At 47.1% G+C, this 24,027-nt stretch overlaps 1 protein-coding gene across 1 annotated transcript in view; it reads right to left on the bottom strand.

Moving 5' to 3' along the window:
- The window catches only part of LOC138489499 (zinc finger protein 271-like), a 521,160-nt gene that overhangs the window by 325,112 nt on the left and 172,021 nt on the right, over window positions 1-24,027 (bottom strand). Inside the window, exons 7-8 of the mRNA XM_069617242.1 lie at window positions 17,643-17,717; window positions 17,269-17,367 (exon numbers count right to left, since the gene is read on the bottom strand). Coding sequence (XP_069473343.1) covers window positions 17,269-17,367; window positions 17,643-17,717 — 174 coding nt within the window. The remainder of the gene's footprint in view (window positions 1-17,268; window positions 17,368-17,642; window positions 17,718-24,027) is intronic.

Raw genomic sequence — 24,027 nt, 5'->3', positions numbered from 1 at the left:
TCGTTCATGAAGTATTGAAATACAGCAGGCCCGTTGCAAAGGCCAAAGGGCATTACTTGATATTCATACAAGCCGTATTTGGTGCGAAAAGCGGTTTTCCATTCGTCCCCCTGTTTTACGCGAACAAGGTGATATGCCCCCCTCAGGTCGAGTTTCGTGTAGATTTGGGCATCTTTGACTTGATCAAGCAATTCAGGGATCAGTGGCAGGGGTAGCGTTTTTTTTACGGTAATCTGGTTCAGTGCGCGATAGTCGATGCACGTTCTCAAGTCCCCCTCCTTTTTCGGTATGAAGAATAGAGGACTGGCTGCTGGAGACTTCAAGGGACGGATGAACCCGTTGGCCAGGTATTGGTCAAGATAGGCCTTCAGGTGCTGGTTTTCTGGTTCCGTGAGTACGTAAATTCGCCCACAGGGGAGTTGTGCACCGGGTATCAGATCGATTTGGCAATTGTATGGTCTATGCGGTGGCAGGGTATTAGCCCGTTCTTTCTGAAAGACATCTTGAAAATCCTGGTATTCACTTGGGAGGGTGCCGATTGCCACCGTCGCAAGCGTGGAGGTTCTGGTGTCTATTGGTTGTTTCTCTTGGCGATAACATGTGTGGGCGCAAGTCTCGGGAAAGGCCAATTCTTTTGCTCGCCAATCGATTCGAGGATTGGGAGATACCAACCATGGCATTCCCAAAATCAACCGGAACTGTGGTGCCTTAATGAGGTCGAAAACGATAGATTCTGGGTGTCCATCCTGGCATTGAAGGGTTAAAGCTGCAGTGCATTTGGATACTGCACCAGAAGCTATTTCCGTGCCGTCGAAGTGGTAACAGTGTTGGTGGTTGATTTAGGGCAAAGCCCCATCTTTGCCGCAAGATCCTGGTCGATGTAATTCCCAACGGCCCCACTGTCTATGTACGCTCTTACTGCGTGCATCCGAGATGGTTGTTGGGGATTGATCAAGACCACAGGTAGTGCAAAATGGACCCCTACACTTGCCGGGCTGGGGAGTTTTCCAATTCCTTGATGGTATCTTCCTTGTCTGTGGCCCTTACCGTCCTCTTCGTTGGCTTCACATGGCACTCTTTAAAGAAATGACCCGACCTTCCAGAGTACAGACATAACTGCTGCTGTCTCCTTTTATCCCTTTCCGCTTTAGTCAAGGCGGACCTGACCCCCCCGATTTGCATTGGTTCTCCGCAACCTTCCGCTGTTCGGGTAGTATTGTCCTTTGAAAGCACATACATAGCGCGAGGGTCCGGTCTGGCTTGGTCTGCTCTTCGGTCCTGCAACCTATGATCCAGTTGAACAACAAGGTCAATGAATTCTAAGCAGTCTTTCGGGGTGTTCACTACTTGTGCGAGAACAACCTTGAGCTCCCCCCGCAACCCCTGATGAAATAACGTGGTTCTCTTCTCCACTGGCCATTCTGCTTCAACTACGAGTCTATTGAACGTGGCTATGTATGTTAATAAGTCTTGATTCCCCTGGCGTAGGGACAGAAGTTCGTTGTCTAATGCCTGCCCATGAGTACGCCGGGCGAACAGCTTTTCCATCTCCTGCTGAAAGCTCCTGAAGTCATGCAGCAAAGGATCGTCTTGGGCCACAAAGGGTACAGACCAGTCCGCGGCGCTACCACTCAGGTAGGATAGTACAAAAGCGACCTGTGATTGGTCATCCGGAAAGGCCCCTGGCCTACAAAGGAAGTGCAGGCGGCACTGGTTCATGAACGTTGCAAACCTCTTGGGATCCCCCTCAAATCGTTCAGGCAGGGCCAAGGGAACTGCCGCAGGAAGGGTTATCGGAATGGGATTGGCTGATGGCGATGGCATCGAGGGCACGCTTCCCGGCAATGGTGCATGCCCCGTTTGTGACTGGAGAAGTTGCCGGCTTAAATCATCAGTACGTTCTTTGGCTACTATCAGCTCCCTTCTCAGGGTGTTGGTCTCCTGCCTGGCTGCATGTACTTCGGAACGTAGCTGTCCCAACATTTGAGCTAACTGGTCGGTTTCTGACGTTTCCATGACGCCCAGGTGGATTTTGATGTGAGGCTTTGCGTTCTGTAACGCTCACCTGGTATCCACGGGGATGTCACTCAGCCGGTCCTGGCCTCTTACGACCTTGAACCCTTCCCTGGAGGCTATTCGACTGGCGACTGGGCCTGAAACACAGGATTGGTAGAGTTTAACTCCCTATTGTCTCTGTGGGCTTGAACCCCTTGCCCCCCGGGGTCCAACCCTTCCCTTTGATCCACAGCTCCCCTTGTTTTCTTGGATGGTGTGCTCTCCGTCCTGCTTTCAGCGCAGGGGCGCGTTGATTGATGCAGGCTTGTTGATGCCTAGTTCCTTCACTGGCGAGAGTCCGACTGGTAAGTATAATGAGTCTTTGAACAGTTCTCTAACTTTGTTCCTTTCCTTCTTAGATGATGGCCGGCGTCCGGGGATGGCGGCGTGCTGCTGAGAGGAGTGGCGCTGAAGGTGATTGAGAGCGCCACTCCTCTCAGCAGGAGAGGAGTGGCGATGCACCCTTTTCGTGTTTGTATTGAACTGAATTTTTTTTCTGTGTCTTTTAGGTGCCGCGACGTTGTCAGCGTGGATGCCGGTTATGAAGAACAAATGCGGTGAGTAAGCACGGTATGTGGCGCCTCTAGATGTTTCCACACTAACCTGGAGTGTCTTTTCCAGTTCCGGAGACACAGTTACCCCAGAATGGCTGGGATTCAGGTAAGCGTTTGAAGCTCGTACTGTATTTGAAGAAAAATAAGCGAAGAGCTGTAAAATGCTTACTAATGCCTTTTCTCTGTTCTTTTCCTCTTCATTAGGAAGCGGCGTGCCGGGATGGGAATGACACCGCCGAAGATGCCAGCAGAACAGAAGGAGCGTTGAATGATGGGCAGAAGGGCTGCAAGGTAAGGCTGTTCCTAACGGTGTTCTTGTTCTTGCAGGAACTGAGCACAGAAGAAAGATGCAGGCCCACTGGAGACCGATCCGAACACGGTGAGTGTCACGGTGCCGGTGCAGAAAACGCAAAGCATGCTTCTCAGCCTGGGTGTGGCTTAAATAGTCTCTGGGTATCCCATGTGCCTTTGGGCTGAACCACACCCAAAAGACTAGACCGCACATGCAGTTCTGGGAACCGAAATATGTGGGGGCATCCATCTTGTCCCCATCAATGCATTACAAGTCCAATCCCCAATGTTATCCTATGGGAGTGAGTGAGTCTGGTGCCACAAGCGCCAAGTCTGACTCCAAATGAGTCTTTGGAGGGATGGAGAGGCCCTTGAGGGCCATGTAGGTGATCGTGGCCTGTCTCCAGCCTGACATCTTGGAGGGCTGGGGACAAGAGAGGCAGGAATCATGACACACAGATTGGGGGTTGGCGCAGGAGAGAACCGTACATTGGGGGTGGGTCTGGAGAGTACCACAGATTGGGGGTTGGATCTGGAGAGAACTGCAGATTGGGGTTCACTCTGGATACAACCATAGATTTGGGTTTGGCGCTGGAGAGAACCGTAGACTGGCGGTTGGCTCTGGATGGAGCCGTAGATTGGGGAGTGGCATTGGATACAACCATTGATTGGGGGTTGGCTCTGAAGAGAACAGTAAATTGGGGGTGGCTCTGGAGAGAACTGTAGATTGGAGGTTGGCTCTGAAGAGAACCTTAGATTGGGGGGTGGCTCTGGAGAGAACTGTAGATTGGAGGTTGGCTATGGAAAGAACTGTAGATTGGAGGTTGGCTATGGAGAGAACCATAGATTGGGGTTGGCACTGGATAGAAGCGTAGATTGGGGGTGGCTGTAGATAGAACCATAGGTTGGGGGTGGCTCTAGATAGAACCATAGATTGGGGTTGGTTCTGGATATAACTGTGGCTGGGGGTTGGTTCTGGAGAGAACCATACATTGGGGGTTGCCTCTGGAGAGAAGTGTAGATTGGGGGTTGGCTATGGAGAGAACTGTAGATTGGGGGTTGGCTCTGGAGAGAACTGTAGATTTAGGGTGGATCTGGATAGAACCGTAGATTGAGGGTTGATTCTGGATACACCATAGATTGGGGGTTGGCTCTGGGGAGAACCGTTTGGGGGTAGCCTCTGGATACAACCATAGATTGGGGGTTGGCGCAGGAGAGAACCGTACAATGGGGGGTGGGTCTGGAGAGTACCATAGATTGGGGTTGGCTCTGGACAGAAACATAGATTGGGGGTTGGATCTGGAGACAACCGCAGATTAGGGTTCACTCTGGATAGAACTATAGATTGGGGGATGGCACTGGATAGAACCGTAGATTGGGGGGTGGCTCTGGATACAATCATAGATTGGGGGGTGGTTCCGGATAAAATCATAGATGGGCTTGGTTCTGGAGAGAACCATTGATTTGAGGGTGGCTCTGGATAGAACCATAGATTTGGGGGTGGCTCTGGATAGAACCGTAGATTACAGGGGGGTATTTGGAAATAATTTTAAGGGACAAGCATTTCTAAAGCATGAATGTTTTCACCAGATTAGCCGTGTGAGCTCTAAGAGCTACAGAGCATTCTGGCCACTGCATAGGCCATGCAATGATCCATAATATTTCAAAGTCAGCAATTCAAATGGCTATGATATATAAATGCTGCAAGCTCAGCTACTGCACCATGCTACGCATTTCTTGCATGCAGCAAAATCTGTGGTTATGCCACACTTTCTCCACAGGTCTATCTCCTATGGTAGCAGTATTATTATGGTATTTATTGAACGCGGAACTAGCTTTGAGAAGCAACAAAACACTTTACAGAGATATACAACAATAAATATACACATCAGAGTGCTTTAAAGAGGTAAACAACAGAACAGATATACAGCGGGGTAGGATACAGATGAGCACAGAGGAGGGGCACATCTGTACGGGTTGGCGGGGAGGAGAGGGGCAGTTGGCGTCTAAGGAGTCAGGTGGCATGGGGCCGACATGATGGCCTAGGTGTTGAAGAGGAGAGACTCCATTAAGAGGTGCGTCTGTGAGTTCTTTTCAGATTTGTAGGAGTGTGGGGACATGTCTGATGCTGATGGGGAGGAGGTTCTATAATCTCTGGGCGTAGGCAGAAAAGGTTTATTTTCTGGTCCTTTCTGCAGCGGCGGATTTCAAGTCTGCACACGTCCTGGCTTCTGGTGGTGCGGTGTCCGCCAGTGATGCTGCGTTTCTCTGCGAGGTAGCTGGGTGACTTGAGGGCGACTGCCTTACAGATGATGCAGCAGGACTTGAAGGTGATTTGCGTGTGCAGTGGGAGCCAGGGAAGGTCAATGAGGGTACAACAGTGGATAACGGAAGGCCTTCGAGGAGGGCACTGCCCCATCCAGGTGGAACAGAACCTAGGCTTGAACGGTGGATCTAAAGCTGTCCAGAGGGAGGAAGGGCTGGACGTTCTGCAGGAGGTAGAGCTGATACCAGGCTGTTTGAGTTTTCTTAGCTATGTGTGTCTTGAAGGAGAGGTGTTTGTCGATGTGGAACCCGAGGTACTTGGCGCTGGAGGTGAGCTCGGATGAGAAGTTCTCAATATTCATGGTTGATAGCCAGGTCTGTTGTTGGTGAGGAGTAGGAATTTGGTGTTGGAGGGCTTGAGCTTCACATATGCGCTGGACAACAGCACCTGATCAGAGAGAGGCAGGTTTTGAGCCTGAGCATAATCCCCAGTTCATAGACAATAGGAGTGTAATTATAGTGGCTAAGACTGGCCTTACTGGGCAAACCCGACATGATTGTTCTTGTGGCAAATACTGGCGTTTCTGGACACAACCAAAATGACTGTTCTTGAGGCAAACAGTGGCTTTACTGTGCACAGCCACTGCACATTTTCTTAATGCGGCATATGCATGCCTCATTGCCCACAGCCAGAACGAGTGGTGTTACTGTGCCAAAGACTGGCCTAACTGGACCCAGCCAAGCAAATGTCCTTATTGTGTTATATGCTAACCATACTCTGCACAGCTGAAATGAGTGTAATTAGCAAAGATTTAAATAGTGCTTCATGCCAGATTCTAAAGCTTGAAAGCACTTGTAATAATCGGTGTCACTGTTATTACCAGCAACATGCAACTCAATTAGTCCAGGTGGGGTCATGGGTGGGTGAAAGGCTGAATCTCACTGACCAGTAATGCAAGTACGTCACGCTTGGGTTATCTGTGCAGCTAATTATGGGAACTCTTGGCATTACTGGGCACACCCAACAATGGCAATACTGATGTATATGGGCACAGAGAGCATTAAAATGTCTTCTTCCAGTGCTAAGACACTGGCATTTATTTGTATATATATTGAGTGTAGGAATCATGAAGCATGTTTTACAGTGGCAATGCTGGCAAACGTGGGCAAAGACAGCATGAAAATGTGTTGGAAAATGGCTTGAGATCTGCTGGATTTTTTCATGTGTTACCCCACAGAACCAATTATAAACTGATTGGCTTTTTTCTCAAATATCATTAACACATTTCTCACGAGGAAGCCTCTGCACTGCCTTGTATGGAGCATCCTGTGTGCACTTTGTTGTGTGAACTCTTTAGTGAAAAATATTTTTGCCCCGGCTGAGAAAACATTTCACCAGCCGCCACTGATGGAACAGCTAATTACACACCTGCAAATACAGTCAAATAGAATTTACAGGTGTTCCCCGGGTGACGTGTTGAGCCTATCAGATCTTGCTCTTTTGAGAGTTTCCTGCAACCTCAGCCTGGCTACATGCTAAAGCCTGTCAAATTACTGACCTCAGAGAGCCGTGTATTTACATAACGTTTAAACAATCATTAATGTGATGGCAGCACCAACCCTACAGTGGCAGAGGATACAAGCCTGTCCAGACAGTATCAAGTGACCCTCTATGATGAAGCCAAAGACTTCAGTTCAAGCCCCTGTTAGGTAGGTTTTAATGTTATATGTGAAATCTCCTCCACATGGGAGACCCCCAGCACTTTTTGTCAGTTCCCCTGAGTGGGAACCTTTTCCCCACTCACTCATTCTTTTACTCGGTCTATGGGAATCTTTTTTTGTCTTTTTCTGCTTTCCTCCATGTCTTGTGGCATCTGTCTTTGACTTTTCCAGGGCACAGCACTCTCTGTGCAGCGTGGCTGGACACACAGCACTCTCTTTGAGCTTCCCTTTGTATTTTCTAATATTTTCCTTCAGAGAACACATGTTCCCATGGGCAGGGGATATTTGTCATCCTACATATCTTTTCTTTTGTGAGATCATATGTGGAGTGCTGAGGGGTTACAATGTATCCCCTTTCCCACTGCTCCTGTAACATTTCAGTTACAATGCCAAGCTAATCTGAATGGCTGGCTGCTGTGGTTCTATCTAACCACCGTTGAGCAATATTTTACCCCCAGGCTATACTCACAGCCACTGTAATGCACAGAAGAGTCACTATTGACCCAAAATGGTGGCTGTTGTATTTTTTCACCAATTCACAGGGGCTTGTCCTTTCTTGGACCATCTTCAGCCGTTTAGGGTGGAGGAGGCCCTTGTGTGATTTGTGTCATCAGCAGGAATCCTTTGAGAAGCCCACCAAGGCGCCAGTGTGTCTGTGAGGACAGGAAACAGGGGAGGATCCTGAAATTCTGCTGGTTTTTATTCTTCTGCTTTGCCTGACTGGAACCTGTTCGAACCAGGAGGCCGGCTGTCCCAAAGGGACAGCCTTCCCCCAGGGTATTGGTGTGCCAGTGTCTGGAATGGCTGGGTTTCTGCATCAAAGGTAGGATGCTGAGGCTGAAGCAGAGCTGACCACTGGAACTGAAGAACCAACGAGGAAGAAAAAGCAGAGACGTCAGCAGCCACTTCCAGACGACCGGAGATGCCTTCTGTGTAACTGCTGCTGCCCGACCCCTTATTCCAAGCATCAGGGGAATCCTCAACAGGACGACTCCCTTCCTTAGACTGGTGTGTCCAATCAGTCTCAAGACGACCTGCATTTTGAGCCATCCCATGATGAGCTGTGACGTTCTGTGGCTGCGATTCGTCAATTTCCTGGGACCTGTGACCTCTGCGCAGAGCACCGTCTTCCGAAGATCGAATCCTCCCACAACTTTGGTGGACTCCTCGTCGACCTCCAGAGGCAAGATTCCACTCCTTGAAGTCTCCTCACCAGAAAGCTGGACCGAGAAAGCGAGACGAATCGACCGGGCCGTAATCATTCTTCACTAGTGCTTTGAAAAGGGTGTCAAAACATCAGTGCTGTGAAGAATCCTTTGCTGGACGTCCCTCGAGTCGACAGCTGCTGTGAGATCCACTTCAGTGTCCCTTCTTTCGTCTCCACGACCAAGAATCTAGTGACCGGGTCGACTGCTGCTGCATCACGAGGGCATCCTGCTGCATCAGTGTTTTGCTCCAAAGGTTCTGTCAAGGTACTGAAGTAGTTGGATCCTGCAGGAGTGAAGCTGGCCCACCAAACCCCCTAAGCCTGCCTGCTCAACAATCCTTATTCTATTTAACTATTGGCCAGGCAAACCCAAGGGGAAAGGGGAATGGATGAAATAACAAAAGACAAGAACTCCCACTGCAGGTACTTCAGACCGTCTTCTCCGGATCGCTTTTAAATTAGTGGAGTTCCTAAAAGGAAAATACAATCTTAAATAAATAATATAAACTTTCTTTCTGACTATCTCTCTCTTAATTTAATATTTTTTCTAATTACCTGTTGCCTAAGCTAGATGTGCTCTTAGGCTGCTTCAAAGAGAATGCAGTTGCTACTTGAAATGCTCTGTACGAACTTCTCTTCTATGTACATCTTCTTTCTTTTCAAAACTGTGATTTTTACAAAAGATATCCAACAATGTAGTTATTCCTAAAGCTAATGTGTATCTTGCTTCTGTTTATTTTATTACACTAAATAGATATTAATGTATGTCAAATACCTTCTACCTCTGATGTGTCTTTTATGTTCACTGGAAATTTCATACTCTGCAGGAATTCTTATTTGAAAACTTCCTCAACGCTATATTTTTCTTGAAGAAAATTATTTACATCTGATCACGCTCACTCGAAAATCGCAACTGGCACACTTCGTTTTCTGAAGCGCTATCTTCCGACGAATGTCTTTGAAGAAATGCTGTCCGTAACACTACGCGACGCATTAAAAAATAAATCCAAGATGGCCGCGACGCTAATGTTACGTCGTAAGGTCCTCTCTTCTAACCGCGCTGCAAACAAATACGATAGACGCAATGCGCTACGAACAAAAACATAGAACTATATTTAGAGGGTTAGAAAACAAGAATTAGAATTAGTACTCGGCGAAATGGATCCGCGCGCCTAGTTAATGTCAAAAAACCCTTTTAACATCAAAAAGAAACTTAACTTATTTTTCTATTATTTTAAACAAATAGTTTTTCCTTTTACATAAATTTGCACTGCATAAAAGATGTCTAATATCGTCTTCAAATTAAAAGTCTTTGAATCTTCTTCCTTTTAAACAAAAATTCACTTAGCTTAGTTCAGTTCTTCTATTAAAGCTTCAGCTGCGCAGCAAACAGGTTCTGGTGGTAATCTTCAACTTTAGATTTCTTGAACTTCTTTCTTGCCTCTTTGCTTTTAAAATTAGATTTAACAACTACAAAAGATTCTAAACTAGTAAATTGTAACTAATACTTAAATTTACTGGAGCTAAAAATTACATGACCTAACCAGATGAAAAGCTTTAATGAAATGCAGTTTAGAATTGTCAGGAACATTCTAAATGACTACACAATGCTGCCTGCATCAGAATAAACCAATCACTGCTGGGAAATTGTTCCACCATCTTGGCTTGGGTGTGTTTCATCTTTCTACATGAAAGTGAGTTAAGGAAATATGAACTAGTGTAGAGATGTTGTTTACTATAGGGCTCGCGCTTGCCGTCACTCGCTGTTCCGCATCATGCCTCATGGAGATTCTATTGCGGGCGCAGGGCGAGACGCGAGTGACGGTTGGCGGAGCCACGGATTGATGTGTGCTCCCTGCGGGCCTGCTATAATAATAAAGCTTATGCTTTAAATACTTACCCGCCTCGACATTATCTTTTCAAATGGCGACGAGGATGGGATAGGCAGGCCCGCGGGGGAAAGGATGTCAGCGGTACCGCTCTTGTTTTTTTCGTGGCTCCTTCGTGGTGCTCTGTAGCCGCTTCGCGACCCTGCCTCCTTCTGATAAGGATTGCGGGGAGGTTCGTCTGGGTTGACGAGGCCAGAGTTCCCTGGCGAGGAGCTCCACACGGATTTCTTTACACTGCTGTGTGTCGGTCCCGCCCCTCCCTCCAGGACATTACGTGCAGAGGTGAGGAGGAAGGCAGGAGGGAGGGGTTTGGAAGCAGCGCAAATCAAATTGGAGGATTTGGCACTCAGAGTGCGTCCCTTTTTCAACGCTGTTCCTGGACATCTCAGTTACCGTATTGCTGCTAGTAAGCGCTCAAGAAAAAAAAAAAAACAAGCGTTTTGACCGGAATCCTGCTAATATTGGGGCACAGTGTGTGGTGACCTTTTGCTGTTGTGGCAGAGGCAGTGTTTTGGCTCCAAGGAGCGTTTGGAGTGTGACAGATCTTAGTATTTGGAGTAAGGATACTCTTGTAGGATCTGATGACTGGAATTAAACGCTGGAGAGCACTATTTTACATTTGGGTAAAAGACCACTGTTAACAAGAGTACATTTTAAAACTGGGGCGCTGTTTCTGATTCAAGTTTAATCTCAAAGAACAGGGGCATTATGGCTGCGGCGAGTATGGCAGCACCTCCACCTTTCCTTCCGGAAGCGGGCACGCCCAATATAAGATGGGACAGATGGAAAAGGCTGTTTGATACTTATCTCATCGCGATAGGTGGAGATAAATTTTCATCTGCAAGGAAGGAAGCCATCCTTCTACACAATTTGGGCGCGGAAGGGCGCAGTGTGTACGATGGGTTACCGGAACCAGCTCAAGAAGGTCAAGGGGAGGCTGACCCTTATGGCACGGCGGTAAAGAAACTTGAAACTAATTTTGAACCCAGGAAAAATGTCACGTTTGAGAGACATAAGTTCTTTAAAAGGGGTCAGGAACCGCAAGAACCAGTTGAGAATTTCATAGCTGCGTTGAGAACTCTCAGTCATTCATGTGATTTTGGTAACCTTGCTGACTCATTAATAAGGGATCAATTAGTACGTTGTACTAATAGTGAAAGGATACAGGAGAGGTTGCTGTCCAGAGATCTTCCACTAGAGGCGGCGGTAGAGTTGGCACGAAGTATGGAACAGACGACCAAATATATGTCAAATATGAAGGCGGACAAGTACGGGAGTGAAGTTGCTGCAGTTAGAAGTCCTACTCCAAGGAAACCAACGTTTTTCAAAGAAATCAAATGTTTTAAATGTGGCAGTAATCGGCATATAGCCTCAAGTGTTTTCTGTCCGGCCAGGAACATTAACTGTTTAAAGTGTAAAAAGAGAGGTCATTTTGCAAGGGTTTGCAAGGAGTCAGGACAAGTTAACTGTGTGGAGATGAGTAATCCAGAACAAGAGGAAGGTCATGGTGCACCACTTCAGGGAAAGCACGTTTTGGAAATTGCCGAATTATACCCTGAGGGGAGAGGTCCTACAGATGTCTTTTTGGTCCAGGGCAGAGTGGTAACAATGAAAGTTGACAGTTGTTCACCGTGGACCCTTATATCAAGGAAGACGTATGAAGGATGTGTACAGGGGAAAGTGGAACAGCTTAGCGAACATGAAATTGAGCCATATGCTTATGGAAACATTAAGATCAAGGTTCTTGGAAAGTTTTGTGCGTCCATTAAATACAAGGGGCGCAGTTGCGATGCAGATGTGTATGTTACACATGAAGGTTCATCCTTGTTAGGGTGGGCAGAACAAAGGAAGTTGGGTATAAGAATCCAAGCTAATGCAGAGTGTCCTGTGATGGTGGCAGAAGTAAAAGATGTTTGGGAAAAGAAGTATCCTAGGGTGTTTACAGAGGATTTGGGGGTATTGAAAGACTTTGAGCATAGTATTGTACTAAAGAAAGGTGCAGTACCCAAAGTGCACAAAGTTAGACCCATTCCACACAAATTGTATGATAAGGTAAAGCTAGAATTACAAAAACTGCTACAAGGTGGTATCATTGAAAGAGTGGAGGGCTCTGAGTGGCTTTCACCGGTGGTGGTAGCAGCTAAGTCCAATGGTGACATCAGGCTCTGTGTGGACTTAAGGGACTTAAATAGAAATATTTTGGTTGATAAACACCCTCTTCCAAATATTGCGGAAAAACTGTCCACACTTGAGGGTGCAACTGTGTTTTCTGTGGTAGATTTGTCTCAAGCGTATCATCAGGTACCTTTGCTGAAGGAAAGTCAAATTTTAACGGCATTTGTGACTCCCTTGGGTACATTTAAATATTGCAGAATGCCTTTTGGGCTGGCGTCTGCAGCCGCTGTTTTCCAGAGAGTAATGGAAACTGTGTTAGAGGGTGTACAAAATGTAGTGGTTTTTCAGGATGACATTCTTGTCTATGCTGGCTCGGAGGATGAACATGATGTGATTTTTGCGAGGGTATTGGAGAGACTGGATGAAGCAGGGTTGACAGTAAAGAGGAGTAAATGTAAGATAAAAGTGAGGAGTGTGGAGTTCTTGGGACATGTAGTTGACAGTGGTGGTGTGAGACCTAGAAAGAGTTTGGTAGAGTCAATCAAGAATGCGCCTAGACCCGAGAATAAGGAGCAGGTGAGATCGTTCCTTGGCCTTGCTGAGTATTATCACAGATTTGTTGAGAACTTCGCAAGCTTATCTACGCCATTGAGGTTACTCCTTGGCAAGGGGGCAACATTTTTGTGGTGCAAAGAGTGTGAAAAGGCATTTAAAGATATTAAAGAGGCAATAGTGAATGCACCGTCAATTGGGAGGTTTGTAGTGCATGACAAGTGTGTGTTGGTTGTGGACGCTAGTGGTGTAGGATTGGGTGCAACTCTTTTACAGTTTAACAAGGATAATGAGGAGAGAGTGATTGCATTTGCCTCACGGCCACTGAGAGGGGCTGAAACAAATTATTCAGTTATTGAAAGAGAAACGCTTGCTATGTTCTGGGCGGTTCACCATTTTAAATTTTTTTTGTGGGGTAGAAAGTTTGTAGTGAGGTCTGACCACAAGCCTATGGTCCAGCTTTTTGAGAGTGCAAGATGGGCGATGGGCTCGCCCAGGATTAACAGATGGGGATTGGGATTGCAATTGTTTAATTTTGAAGTGAGTTTCTTACCCGGAAAGAAGAACGTCGTAGCGGACTATTTGTCTAGGTTACCAGGGAAAGAAGAAAGAGAGATTGAGAAGGGTATGAAAGAGGAGATGTTGGATGAGGCAGTTGTAGTCGAGGTTGAGCAGGCTGTTACGCGTGATGTATGGTTGTGAGAAGGGCAGAAAGATGAGAACTTGGAAATGGTGAAGACATGGACTATGGAAGGATGGCCAGAGAAAAAAAAGTTAGACAGAAACTTCCACATATGGTGGGACATTAAAGATGAGTTGTATTGGATGGATGATAAGTTGTGGAGGGGAAAACATTGTATACCACCAGAAGGTATTAGGAAGTTGTTGATAGACTTAGCTCACCAAGGTCATCCGGGAGAGGGAGCAATGAAGAGGAAGTTGAGGCAAAGCTATTGGTGGCCAGGTTTGGACAAAATGGCAGAAATGAAGGTAAAACATTGTGCAATGTGTCAATCCTGTGATAAGAGTAAAGTGGTTCGTGAAACTCCCATGATTCCTAATACTGTTCCCAGTCAGCCTTGGGTGAAACTGGCTGTTGATATTATGGGCCCCATTGCAGGTTTGGGAGAGAGTGGTAAATACTTGCTCGTATTGGTAGATTTTCATTCTAAATGGATAGAGTGGGAGTCAGTGAGAGATGTGACAGCAAATGAGTTAATCACATTTTTGGAAAATATCTTTATGAGAGAAGGTGTTCCGTCTGAACTAGTAACGGACAATGGTGTGCAATTTGTTTCAGTGAAAATGAAGAATTTTCTATCTAGTTATGGTATAACACACACAAGAACTGCGTTATACCATTCCAGAGCTAATGGACTGGTAGAGAGAGTGAATAGGTACCTCAAGGCCGGTATTCAATTAGCTTTGAACAAGGGGCAACCATGGAGAGAGGTGTTAAAGCATGTGACGTCGAGCTATGTAACCACTCCACACTCTATTACTGGGGTTGCACCTTTTGTTTCTCTCAAAGGGAGAGAACCAGGGACTAAGTTGTGTCCAGGTTGGCTTGGTTTGGCAAGGTCGGTTGTGATTGATAGAGAAGAGATTATGAAGTTAATAAGGGAAGGTCAAGTGAGGAACAAAGAACATTTTGATGACAGGAAGAAAGTAAAGGAGCGTGAATGGTATGTAGGTGAAGAGGTATACATTAAAAATCCTAGGGTTGTGGAAAAGTGTACTGAGAGCAAATTTATAGGACCTAAAATTATTTCTGCTGTAAGGAATGGTGTTGTTATTCTAGAAGGAGGTGAAGTTTGGTCAAAGGGAAGACTGGCAAAAGCTAATGAGATATATCAACCTGAGGATCATGACGTAGATTGCCAGAGCAGAATGAATGAAGAACTCAGGGGTCAGAGTGGGATGTATGAGGAGTCAAAAGATAATATTGGCTATGATCTGGAGCCGATGTGTGAGGGAAGTGAGGGTGTTACTTCAAAAGGAAGAATGGTTAAAAAACCAGGTTGGATGAGAGAATATCTTGGTTGAACTATATCTTGTATTTGATATTCTTGGGATTTTTTTTAATCCATGTATTATCATAATGGAATTTTTAGTATTGTTCAAATACATTTTTTTTTCTAGTTGAATTGCAACTAAATATTTTAGATTTTGGTTGTTTGATATTTTTTATTGTGTTGGGAAAATTAATTAGAGTGTTTTTCACAAATGTTTTTTTGTTATTACGTTACTTGTTTTAAGGGGGGGAGATATGTAGAGATGTTGTTTATTATAGGGCTCGCGCTTGCCGTCACTCGCTGTTCCGCATCATGCCTCATGGAGATTCTATTGCGGGCGCAGGGCGAGACGCGAGTGACGGTTGGCGGAGCCACGGATTGATGTGTGCTCCCTGCGGGCCTGCTATAATAATAAAGCTTATGCTTTAAATACTTACCCGCCTCGACATTATCTTTTCAACTAGCTAAAAAGGATTCATTAAATACTTCAACAACATCACCTTCTAAATTTCTTTGAATAGCATTTGAAACACCCTATTCTCCAAGGAACCTTGCCAATGTGAGATACAAATTGTGAGGTCCTGACAGGTTCTGTAAAACTCAAGGTAGAACCTACATAGAGTTGCTTTGCTGCTCCTGTGTTGCTGAGTGCTGATTCGTGTGTTTGGGAGTTCGCCCATACACATTATAAGTTTGCCGGTCTGGAAACAACGGTGCCGGTAAGTTTACCGGCACCGTTGTTTCCGGACCGGCAAACTACGAGTCTGCGGTCGGGTTGCCTTTCCGCCTGCCAGGTCTGCCCTGGCGGGTGGAACGGCACCCGCCCGCAGACTTTCACTGAAACACCGGCACCGTCATTAAGGGTGCCAGTGTTTCAGTGGTCCCCATTCCCATGGAGTCCAATGGGACTCCATGGGAATGGTGATCAACATTTTACCAGCGCCTGACTTGCCGGACCGCCAGGGTTTTAATGCCTAATGCCCCGGTGTTTCCGGCAAGTCAGGCGCCGGTAATCATTATGGGTCCGGCGGCTGCCTGCCAGTTTTACCAGCACGGTTACCGCCAGACTCATAATGAGGCCCATTGTCTTGACTTGCACAGGTTTTAGGGCACCCGAGGCTGCGGTACTTGGGGAAGTGACTCTGACTGATGTGTTTTGGCTCAGGCTTATGTGGGGCAATGCGGTTAAACTGATTTTGCGATTGTATAATTCTGTATGTGTCTTTATGGGACTAATGGGATGATCGCTTTTTGCTTTCCCTTTCTATTACTCTCATGACTACGTATTAATAAGGAATGCAATATTTCCTTTTTTTATTATGCAAAGATTGTATCTTTTTATTCTTTTTTATCTTATCTGTATTTGTTTCTTACTTGTGAAAAGCTTACTTTTGTAAACTAAAAACAATAAAAAATAAAAAAATAAAAAAAAGTTATGTACTTACTGTATACAATCTATTGGTTTTGCATTGTGTCTACTGAAAGTATAGTGCTTACCTCACTGAACATGTATCATTGCCTTGGTGTATATATAGAAAGCAAAACAAAAGGTGATGGCTGGAAGGTTTCAAATTAATTATAACCATTGGCGTAGCTCTGGGCAACCTTCCAAACCATTGTTTTTTAGCCTGTCAAGCCATTACAGAAAGGGGAAAGACCATATGCAATTCAGGCTTGGTACTACCCCAAAAGGGGCAGTCCAGCCCGAACTGCTAGGTCACATCCCTTCTGCACGAGACCACAAGCATCCTCAGACATGTGTCAGCCTTGTTGGGCCTCATCAGTGAGGAGTAGCTTGGGTCTCTAGGCCGAGCAGGCACGAGACCCAAGTTCGGGCTTACTCATCCCACTCAGGTTGACTATAGCAAAACAAAAGAGGTGATGGCTGAAAGGTTTCAAATTAATTATAACCTCTGGCGTAGCCCTGCGCAAACTTCCAAACCATTGTTTTTTAGCCTGCCAAGCCATTACAGAAAGGGGAAAGACCATATGCAAATCAGGCTTGGCCCCACCCCAAAAGGGGCAGTTCAGCCCGAACTGCTAGGTCACATCCCTTCTGCACAAAGGGAACTAAGCTACACCTCACTGATGAGGCCCAAGAAGGCCGAAACATATATGGGGTTGCTTGTGTTTCCGTGCAGAGCGGACCTGGCCTAGCAGTTCGGCAGGACTGGTCCTATTGGTGGCAGTACCTGACTGATTTGCATATGACTGGACCCCTTTTTACAATGGCGCAGACGATCTAAGACACGGTGGTGTGGAAGGTTGACCAGAGCAGTGTCAGTGGTTCAGATTAATTTGTAGTTAGAATAAACCATTATTTTGTATATAACCTTTTCGTGTGTCAGTGTTTCTTTGGACTATGTGTATGCTCTAAGTTCTTACAGCCCCCCCTCCCTCCTAAAATAAGCCTGGCTGCTCGGCCATTGCTACCAACATACTCGTGTGGTTCAGGCCTATACTAGATGTTGGAGCCCTGTGGCCTAAGTGTGTGAGTCTTCTAAAGTCCTACCAAAGGTGGACTTTTACAAAACTCCCTAACAGCCCCCCAAAAGTATGAATCTGTCTCCAGCCCTGTTCAAGCTCATCACCGTTCTACCCACCTGTAGGACTCCCAGCCTCCGATTCAATGGTCTCCATGGAACAGGCATCAGTCGTGTCTTCAACACGCATCGTGTCGATGGCTGTAATACATGCATGTCCTGTAATCCCATGAAGAGAAGAGTCGAATGAAAAGAGGTGCAGAAATCCTGTATGCTAACATTTGTCATTAGCAACAAGGGAACTTGTAGGAACACAGGGAGAAGAGGGACTACCAATTGTCCAACCCAAGACATGCAACAAACCAGGATATTCTGTAACACGATGGGAAGAGATGGGTAACCGAGCGAGCCCTGCAATGTCTCATGCCAGGATCATATACCACTTACATTCAATGCAAGTACTGGAGGCTCCCAGGAGCATGTGTGACACTCACCCAACTCTTGGCCTGGACTCCTTCCTCCCACTTCCTCTCCAGGATGAGAAGCAAACACTGAACCTGAGGCTTCATCTGTCCTCAAAGAAACAACAAAGAACAAGTTACAACGTCATGTGAAAATGCCCTTTACACCAACATGATCTTTCCAAAGCGATGCACAGGTAATAGCAGCAAATAGTAAATATGCTTTATTTCGGTGACATTGAACACCAAAAGCCAAACACAGGATGACAATGCATTACTTACCGTAAAAGCATTTCTGATGGTTGTATCTGCTTAGATTCACATGCTGTGCATAGGTCCGACATCCAGTGGTCACTGCGGAGTATTGCATTTTGTTTTTCGTAGTCGAAAAGGGGACGTCGACAAGGCGTGTCTGTAACACTATCCCTATAGTGACGTGCGTTGTACCCAAAATCCCTCACGCGTCGAGGTCCCTCTGTTTGCATTTTTCTGCCCTGAGAGAGCCTTCTAGACGTGAGTGAGTACAGAAAAGAGAGAAATATAGTAGAGGATGTCTATGTTCCTTCCATCCGAGCGGGGAGGAAGGGCGGGCGCATGTGAATCTAAGCAGATACAACCATCAGAAATGCTTTTACGGTAAGTAATGCATTGTCTTCTGATGTTTGTTAATCTGCTTAGAATAACATGCTGTGCATAGACTAGCGAGCAGTACCTGGAGTTGACGGTGGGTTATGAGAAGGAACAGTAGAGAAAAGATGTCTTAATACTGCCTGTCCCACCTGGGAGTCAGATCTAGAGTGTGCATCTAGACAGTAGTGTTTTGTAAAGGTGTGCACAGAACTCCAGGTAGCCGCTTTGCAGATGGACTCAAGGGGAACATTTGCAATGAATGCTATGGAAGCCCCAGTGCCTCGAGTGGAATGTGCTCTTGGCTTGAAGGGTAGTTCTCTCTTAGAAAGAGAGAAACAGAGAGTGATGCATTGTACAATCCATCTAGATATAGTGGATTTAGAGACTGCATCTCCTTCTCTTCCTGCTGCCACCGAGACAAAGAACTGATTAGTCTTTCTCAGTGGTCTGGTTCTTTCCATGTAGAACAAGACAGCTCTGCGTACATCTAGTGTATGCAGACTTTTTTCTCCCAAGCTGGAAGGGTTTTGAAAGAACGTTGGTAGTTCTATTGACTGGTTTACATGAAATTTAGAGATGAATTTTGGTGCAAACCTTGGGTGTGTGCGAAGAACCACCTTATCCTTGTGAACTGATACGAAGGGGTCTAGTACAGAAAGAGCCTGTAGTTCACTTACTCTCCTAATGGAGGTGATAGCTATTAGGAAAGCAGTTTTAAGGGTGAGGTATTTAAGAGTTGCCTTGTGCATGGGTTCGAAGGGAGTGCCCATGAGTCTAGAAAGTACCACGTTTAAGTCCCATCCGGGAGCTGGGTTAGCTATCGGGGGGTGTATTCTCTTTACCCCTTCCATAAAGGCCTTGATAACTGGTATCTTCCACCACGACACTTTAAGTTGGGAAGTGGTGTATGCAGAAAGTGCCGCTAGGTGGACCTTAATGGAATTAAACACTAGACCTGAATCCAGTAAATGGGTCAAGTACAGAATAATGTTAGTGGCAGAGCAGTCAACCGGGTTGATGTTCTTACTTCTACACCAGATGACAAATCTTTTCCACTTGCTAGAATAGCAGTGGCGAGTATTAGGTTTTCTGGCTTCCCTGAGGATGTCCATACATCTCTGAGGGAGATGTAAATGTCCAAATTCTATGATCTCAGGAGCCAGGCTGCTAAGTTCATGGTCTGAGGGCATGGATGCAGTGTCCTGCCCTTGTCTTGTGACAGCATGTTGTACGGGCAGGGAAGTTTCATTGGGGGAGATAGGGACATCTCCATCAAGTGAGCGAACCATGGCTGCCGGGCCCACATTAGGGCTACTAGTATCATGGTAGCCTGCTCTTGGTGCATCTTGTGCACCACTCTGTTGAGGAGGGGAGTCGGGGGAAAGGCGTTAACAAATTTCCCTGACCATTGAATCAACAGATCGTTCCCCTTGGACTGGTTCTGGGGGTACCTGGAGGCGTAACTTTGGCATTGTGAGTTCTCCAGGGTTGCGAACAGGTCTATTTCCGGGAAACCCCATTGCGTGAAGACGTCTAAGACGATGTTTTTGTGTAATTGCCATTCGTACTCTTTGGGTAGGGGGAAGTCTCTGCTGAGTTTGTCTGCTAGTAGATTGAGTTCCCCTGGTACATGTTGTGATAGTAGGAACATGTTGTGTTTGAGAGCCCACTTCCATATATTCTGGGACAGCTTGGACAGTCCTGGAGAGTGAGTGCCCCCTTGCTTGTTGAGATGCATGGCTGTGGTGCTGTCTGTGAGGACCATCACTGTCTTTCCTTGTAAGTGTTCCTGAAAGGCTTTCAGTGCTTTGAACACTGCTAACAGTTCCAGCAGGTTTATATACTTGGATGCTAAGCTCGGAGTCCACACTCCGTGAGCAGTCTGATGGGATAGGTGAGCCCCCTGTCCTGTAAGGGATGCGTCTGTGGTTAGAGTGGCTTCCACTGCGGGTGTGGCAAAAGTTTTCCCTATTAACAGGTTTTCCTTTGTCCACCACCGTAGCGAGAGAACCAAGGCCTGCGAGACCACCACCAGATCGTCCCATTGTCCGCTGGCCTGACACCACTGGCTGTAGAGCCACTCTTGCATTGGGCGCATGCGCAGGCGCGCGTGAGGTACCAAATAAATACATGACGCCATCATCCCTAGCAAGCGCATTGCTTTGCGTACCGTGACCTCTCGACCTGCCACATATTGGGGGATCTGAAACAGCATGTTTTGGACCCTCTCGTTGGAGGGGAAGACGAGGCCGTCCTTTGTTCGAATTAGAGCCCCTAGGAATTGTTTGATTTGGCTGGGGTCTAAGCTGGACTTCTTTTCGTTGATGGAGAAGCCCAGTTGGGACAAAAGGTCTACGGTCCTTTGGGTATTGGAGAAGCATGTTTCGTAAGAATCCCCTGTTATGAGCCAGTCGTCGAGGTACGGGTAAACCGGGATGGATAATCTGCGCAGGTGGGCCGCTGCCACTGCCAGTACTTTCGTAAATACCCTTGTTGCAGATGCTATCCCGAAGGGTAGTACTCTGAACTGATAGTGTTTGTTCTCTATCTTGAACCTGAGATATTTTCTGTGCGCTGGCAACATTAAAATATGAAAGTATGCATCTTTCATGTCTAGTGTTGTCATGTAATCCCCCTGTGATAACAGTGGGATTACTTCCTGCAAGGTCACCATACGAAACTTTTGGGGTTTGACAAAGTTGTTCGCTGGGCGCAGATCTAATACAGGGCGCATGGTTAAGTCCTTTTTGGGTACAAGGAAGTACACTGAATAAATACCTTCTGTTACCTGAGATAGGGGGACAGCCTCTATAGCTTCTTTTTTCAGTAGCTCTTCTACTTCTTGAAGAAGAATAGTGAGGTGTTCGGGTGTCATGCGTCGGTTCCGTGGGGGTCTGTATTTCGGGGAACCGTTGAATTCGATGCAGTATCCGTGGGCTATGGTGGATAATACCCAGCGGTCTGACGTTATTCCCTCCCATGCTGAAAGGAACGATGTTAGCCGGCCCCCGACCGGTGATGCATGGGAGGGGACCCGAATCTTTGGGTCATTTGTTGGTATTGGGCGTGGGGCCTTTAGGACTGGAACCGCGCCCTCTTCCTTTGCCACGACGTTGGCCTCTTTGACTGAACTGGGTGCTTTGGTTAGAGGGCCAGTTGGTAGCAGAGTAAAATTGTTGTTGGCTTTGCTGCTGGCGTTGGCCACGAAAGGAGCGTCTATTGCCATAGCTGCGTCTGTTAGGAGGCCTAGAAATTTGGTCAAGAGTCTTGATGGTATCAAACTCCTTCTTCGCATGTTCTAGGGCCTCATCAACTGCTTTCCCAAACAGATGTGTTTGCTCTATGGGCTTATTTATTAGGGAAGCCTGGGTTTCTGGCTTAAATCCCGAATTGCGCAGCCAGACATGGCGTTTGAGAAGTATTCCCTGAACCAGGGAGCGGCCAGCTGTCTCTGCGGCATCTAAGGAGTTCTTTACGATGCCCTGGTTTACAAGAGTTCCCTCTGATATAGTAGCCAACAGGCGTGAACGCAGGGGTTCTGGTGCATCCTCTGCTTCGCTGCGCAGCTTGCTCCACTGTGCATCTGCGTAGCTAGCTAGTAGGGAATTGTTATTCGCGATCCTGGTTGAGAAGGCGGCGGATGTCGTGATTCTCTTCCCAAGTGCATAGAGCTTCTTGCCCTCTTTGTCAGGTGGTGCCTCACTAGTAGATAGTGGTACCCCCGCTCTCTTTCTTGTGTTAGTCACTACCAGAGAGTCCGGAATAGAATGTCCCCTGATGTACAAAGGGTCAGAAGACGAAGGGCTGAAGAGCTTTTCTATCCGAGGGTTGACCCCTCTGACTAAGGCCGGATTGGAAAGGGAAGGAGTTATTCTTCTCTTTATAGAAGCCAGGAGCGGAATGGACTGGCTGACCGGGGCTTTTTCTTTAATAACCTTTTCTACAAAGTCTATGTCCGGAAGGGTTTCCCCTGTGTCTATTTCAAAATGCGCTGCTGCCTTGCGCAATAGTGCATTAAGTGAAGGCTGGTCATCTATGGGGGAGGTGTTCCCAATAAGTGAGTCCTTGGGAGGAGAAGGATGAAAGACATCAGAGTCTGAGTGCACTGATGGGGAGTGCCAGGGCTGTGAGGTAGCTGTATCTTCTTCAAAAGCTCCTGCGCTAGTGTAAGGGTCTTCCTCAAACCTCTCCTCTTCAAGTTCTTCCTCTCCACCTAAACACTCCTCATCTTCCTGGAGGTATTGCTCCTCTTCAGTGAGGTCATATGCATCTGTAGAAGGGGGAAACAGCCTAGGAATCTTGACCCTAGGGTCATCCTGGGTCCATTCTCTTGGTCTTTTGGGTGTGGGTGGGTTTTGGCTACCCAAAAACCTCTCCATCTTTTCCATACAAGAATGGAGTCTTTCCAGGGTCTCATGGGGAACCCCTGAATAGTCTAGAGGGGGGAAATCGGTGTTTTCACCTTCAAAACGCTTCGAAGGCTCCCACAACGTCGACGAAAGGTTTCCGTCACCCTCAGAAAAGCCCTCCGGTAGTTCAGAAGTGCCTTTAGATGGATGGGGCAGTTCCTGGCTACTCTTGTGCTTTTTCGGCGTTTCTATATCCTTGGGTGCGGTATTCGACGTTTGTTTCGTCGTCCGCTTACGTTTGTCCTCGGAAACAATTCTCGCCAGACTCTCGACGACGAGTTCGTCAGTCGAGGGTTCTGGAGTCGGCGTTGCCTGCGTTGTGCGTTGTTTTTCGACGGCCGCTCTATGGAGCGTTACGTCGGATGTTTTTGAGGAAGCGCCTGTATTAGATAAAAGCCCAATCGCTGGTCGCGGCTGCGTTTGCGGGTGGGGCTTGAGACCCTTGCGGTCTGAGGTCGACGCCGGAGTGCCCTGCGTCCCCTTCGGCGCTGGTGGATCCTTCGTCCTGGACGAAAAAGAGCTGTGGGTTGTGTGCTTAGGCCTATGGGGTCTGTGTGCGTCCTTGTCGCCGGGGTGTTCATCCCCATAAGCAGGGCGTGAGCCGAGCCCGTCGGGGCCGGGGACGGACGTCGAGGAGCGCGAGCGCTCCTTCTGGGGGTTAATGACTTCCGTAACGGACGTCGAGTTATCACCCTCCTCGTCACTTTCTGTAACAGCGGCGGCGGGTGAGGAAACTGACTTCGACATTGCGTAGTCCGCCCACCTCTTAACTTTCAGTTCTTTAAGAGTTCTTGGTTTCAAGAGCTTACAGGCCGCGCAGCTGTCCTCTTTATGATCGAGGGGCAAGCAACGATTACAGAGCTTGTGTTTGTCCTTCCAAGTGTATTTGCCCTTACAGCGTGGGCAAAACTTAAAAGGTGTCCTCTCCATAGCTGAGGCAATAAAAACTGGTGATAACAACCCCAAGGGAAAGATAGGGGAGAAAGAAAGACATTCTCGACGAGAAGGTAAAAGTTGGAAACCCCCACTCTCCCTACTGTAAGTTGGCCGGCGAGGCCTGGCCACGTGTTCGGCAGCGCCGAAGGATCTCCTCCGTCTCTTCTCCTCCGTCGAAAACTTGCTCGGCGGAGAAACAGCTTCACAGCTAACGTCGAGGGGAGGGATCTTTTAACAATAAGTAAATATTAAGGACCGAGGTCCCTAGTAATTGTTTAGCTATGTCTCTCTAGGAGCTCCTCGTAAGGCGACCATAAACTGGGCGGAAAAAAACAATCTGAGGGACCTCGACGCGTGAGGGATTGTGGGTACAACGCACGTCGCTATAGGGATAGTGTTACAGACACGCCTTGTCGACGTCCCCTTTTCGACTACGAAAAACA

Source organism: Ambystoma mexicanum, chromosome 9 (assembly GCF_040938575.1).
Source record: "Ambystoma mexicanum isolate Mex_15411 chromosome 9, UKY_AmexF1_1, whole genome shotgun sequence".
Classification (NCBI taxonomy): Eukaryota; Metazoa; Chordata; class Amphibia; order Caudata; family Ambystomatidae; genus Ambystoma; species Ambystoma mexicanum.
This window is presented reverse-complemented; position numbering and strand designations above follow the sequence as displayed.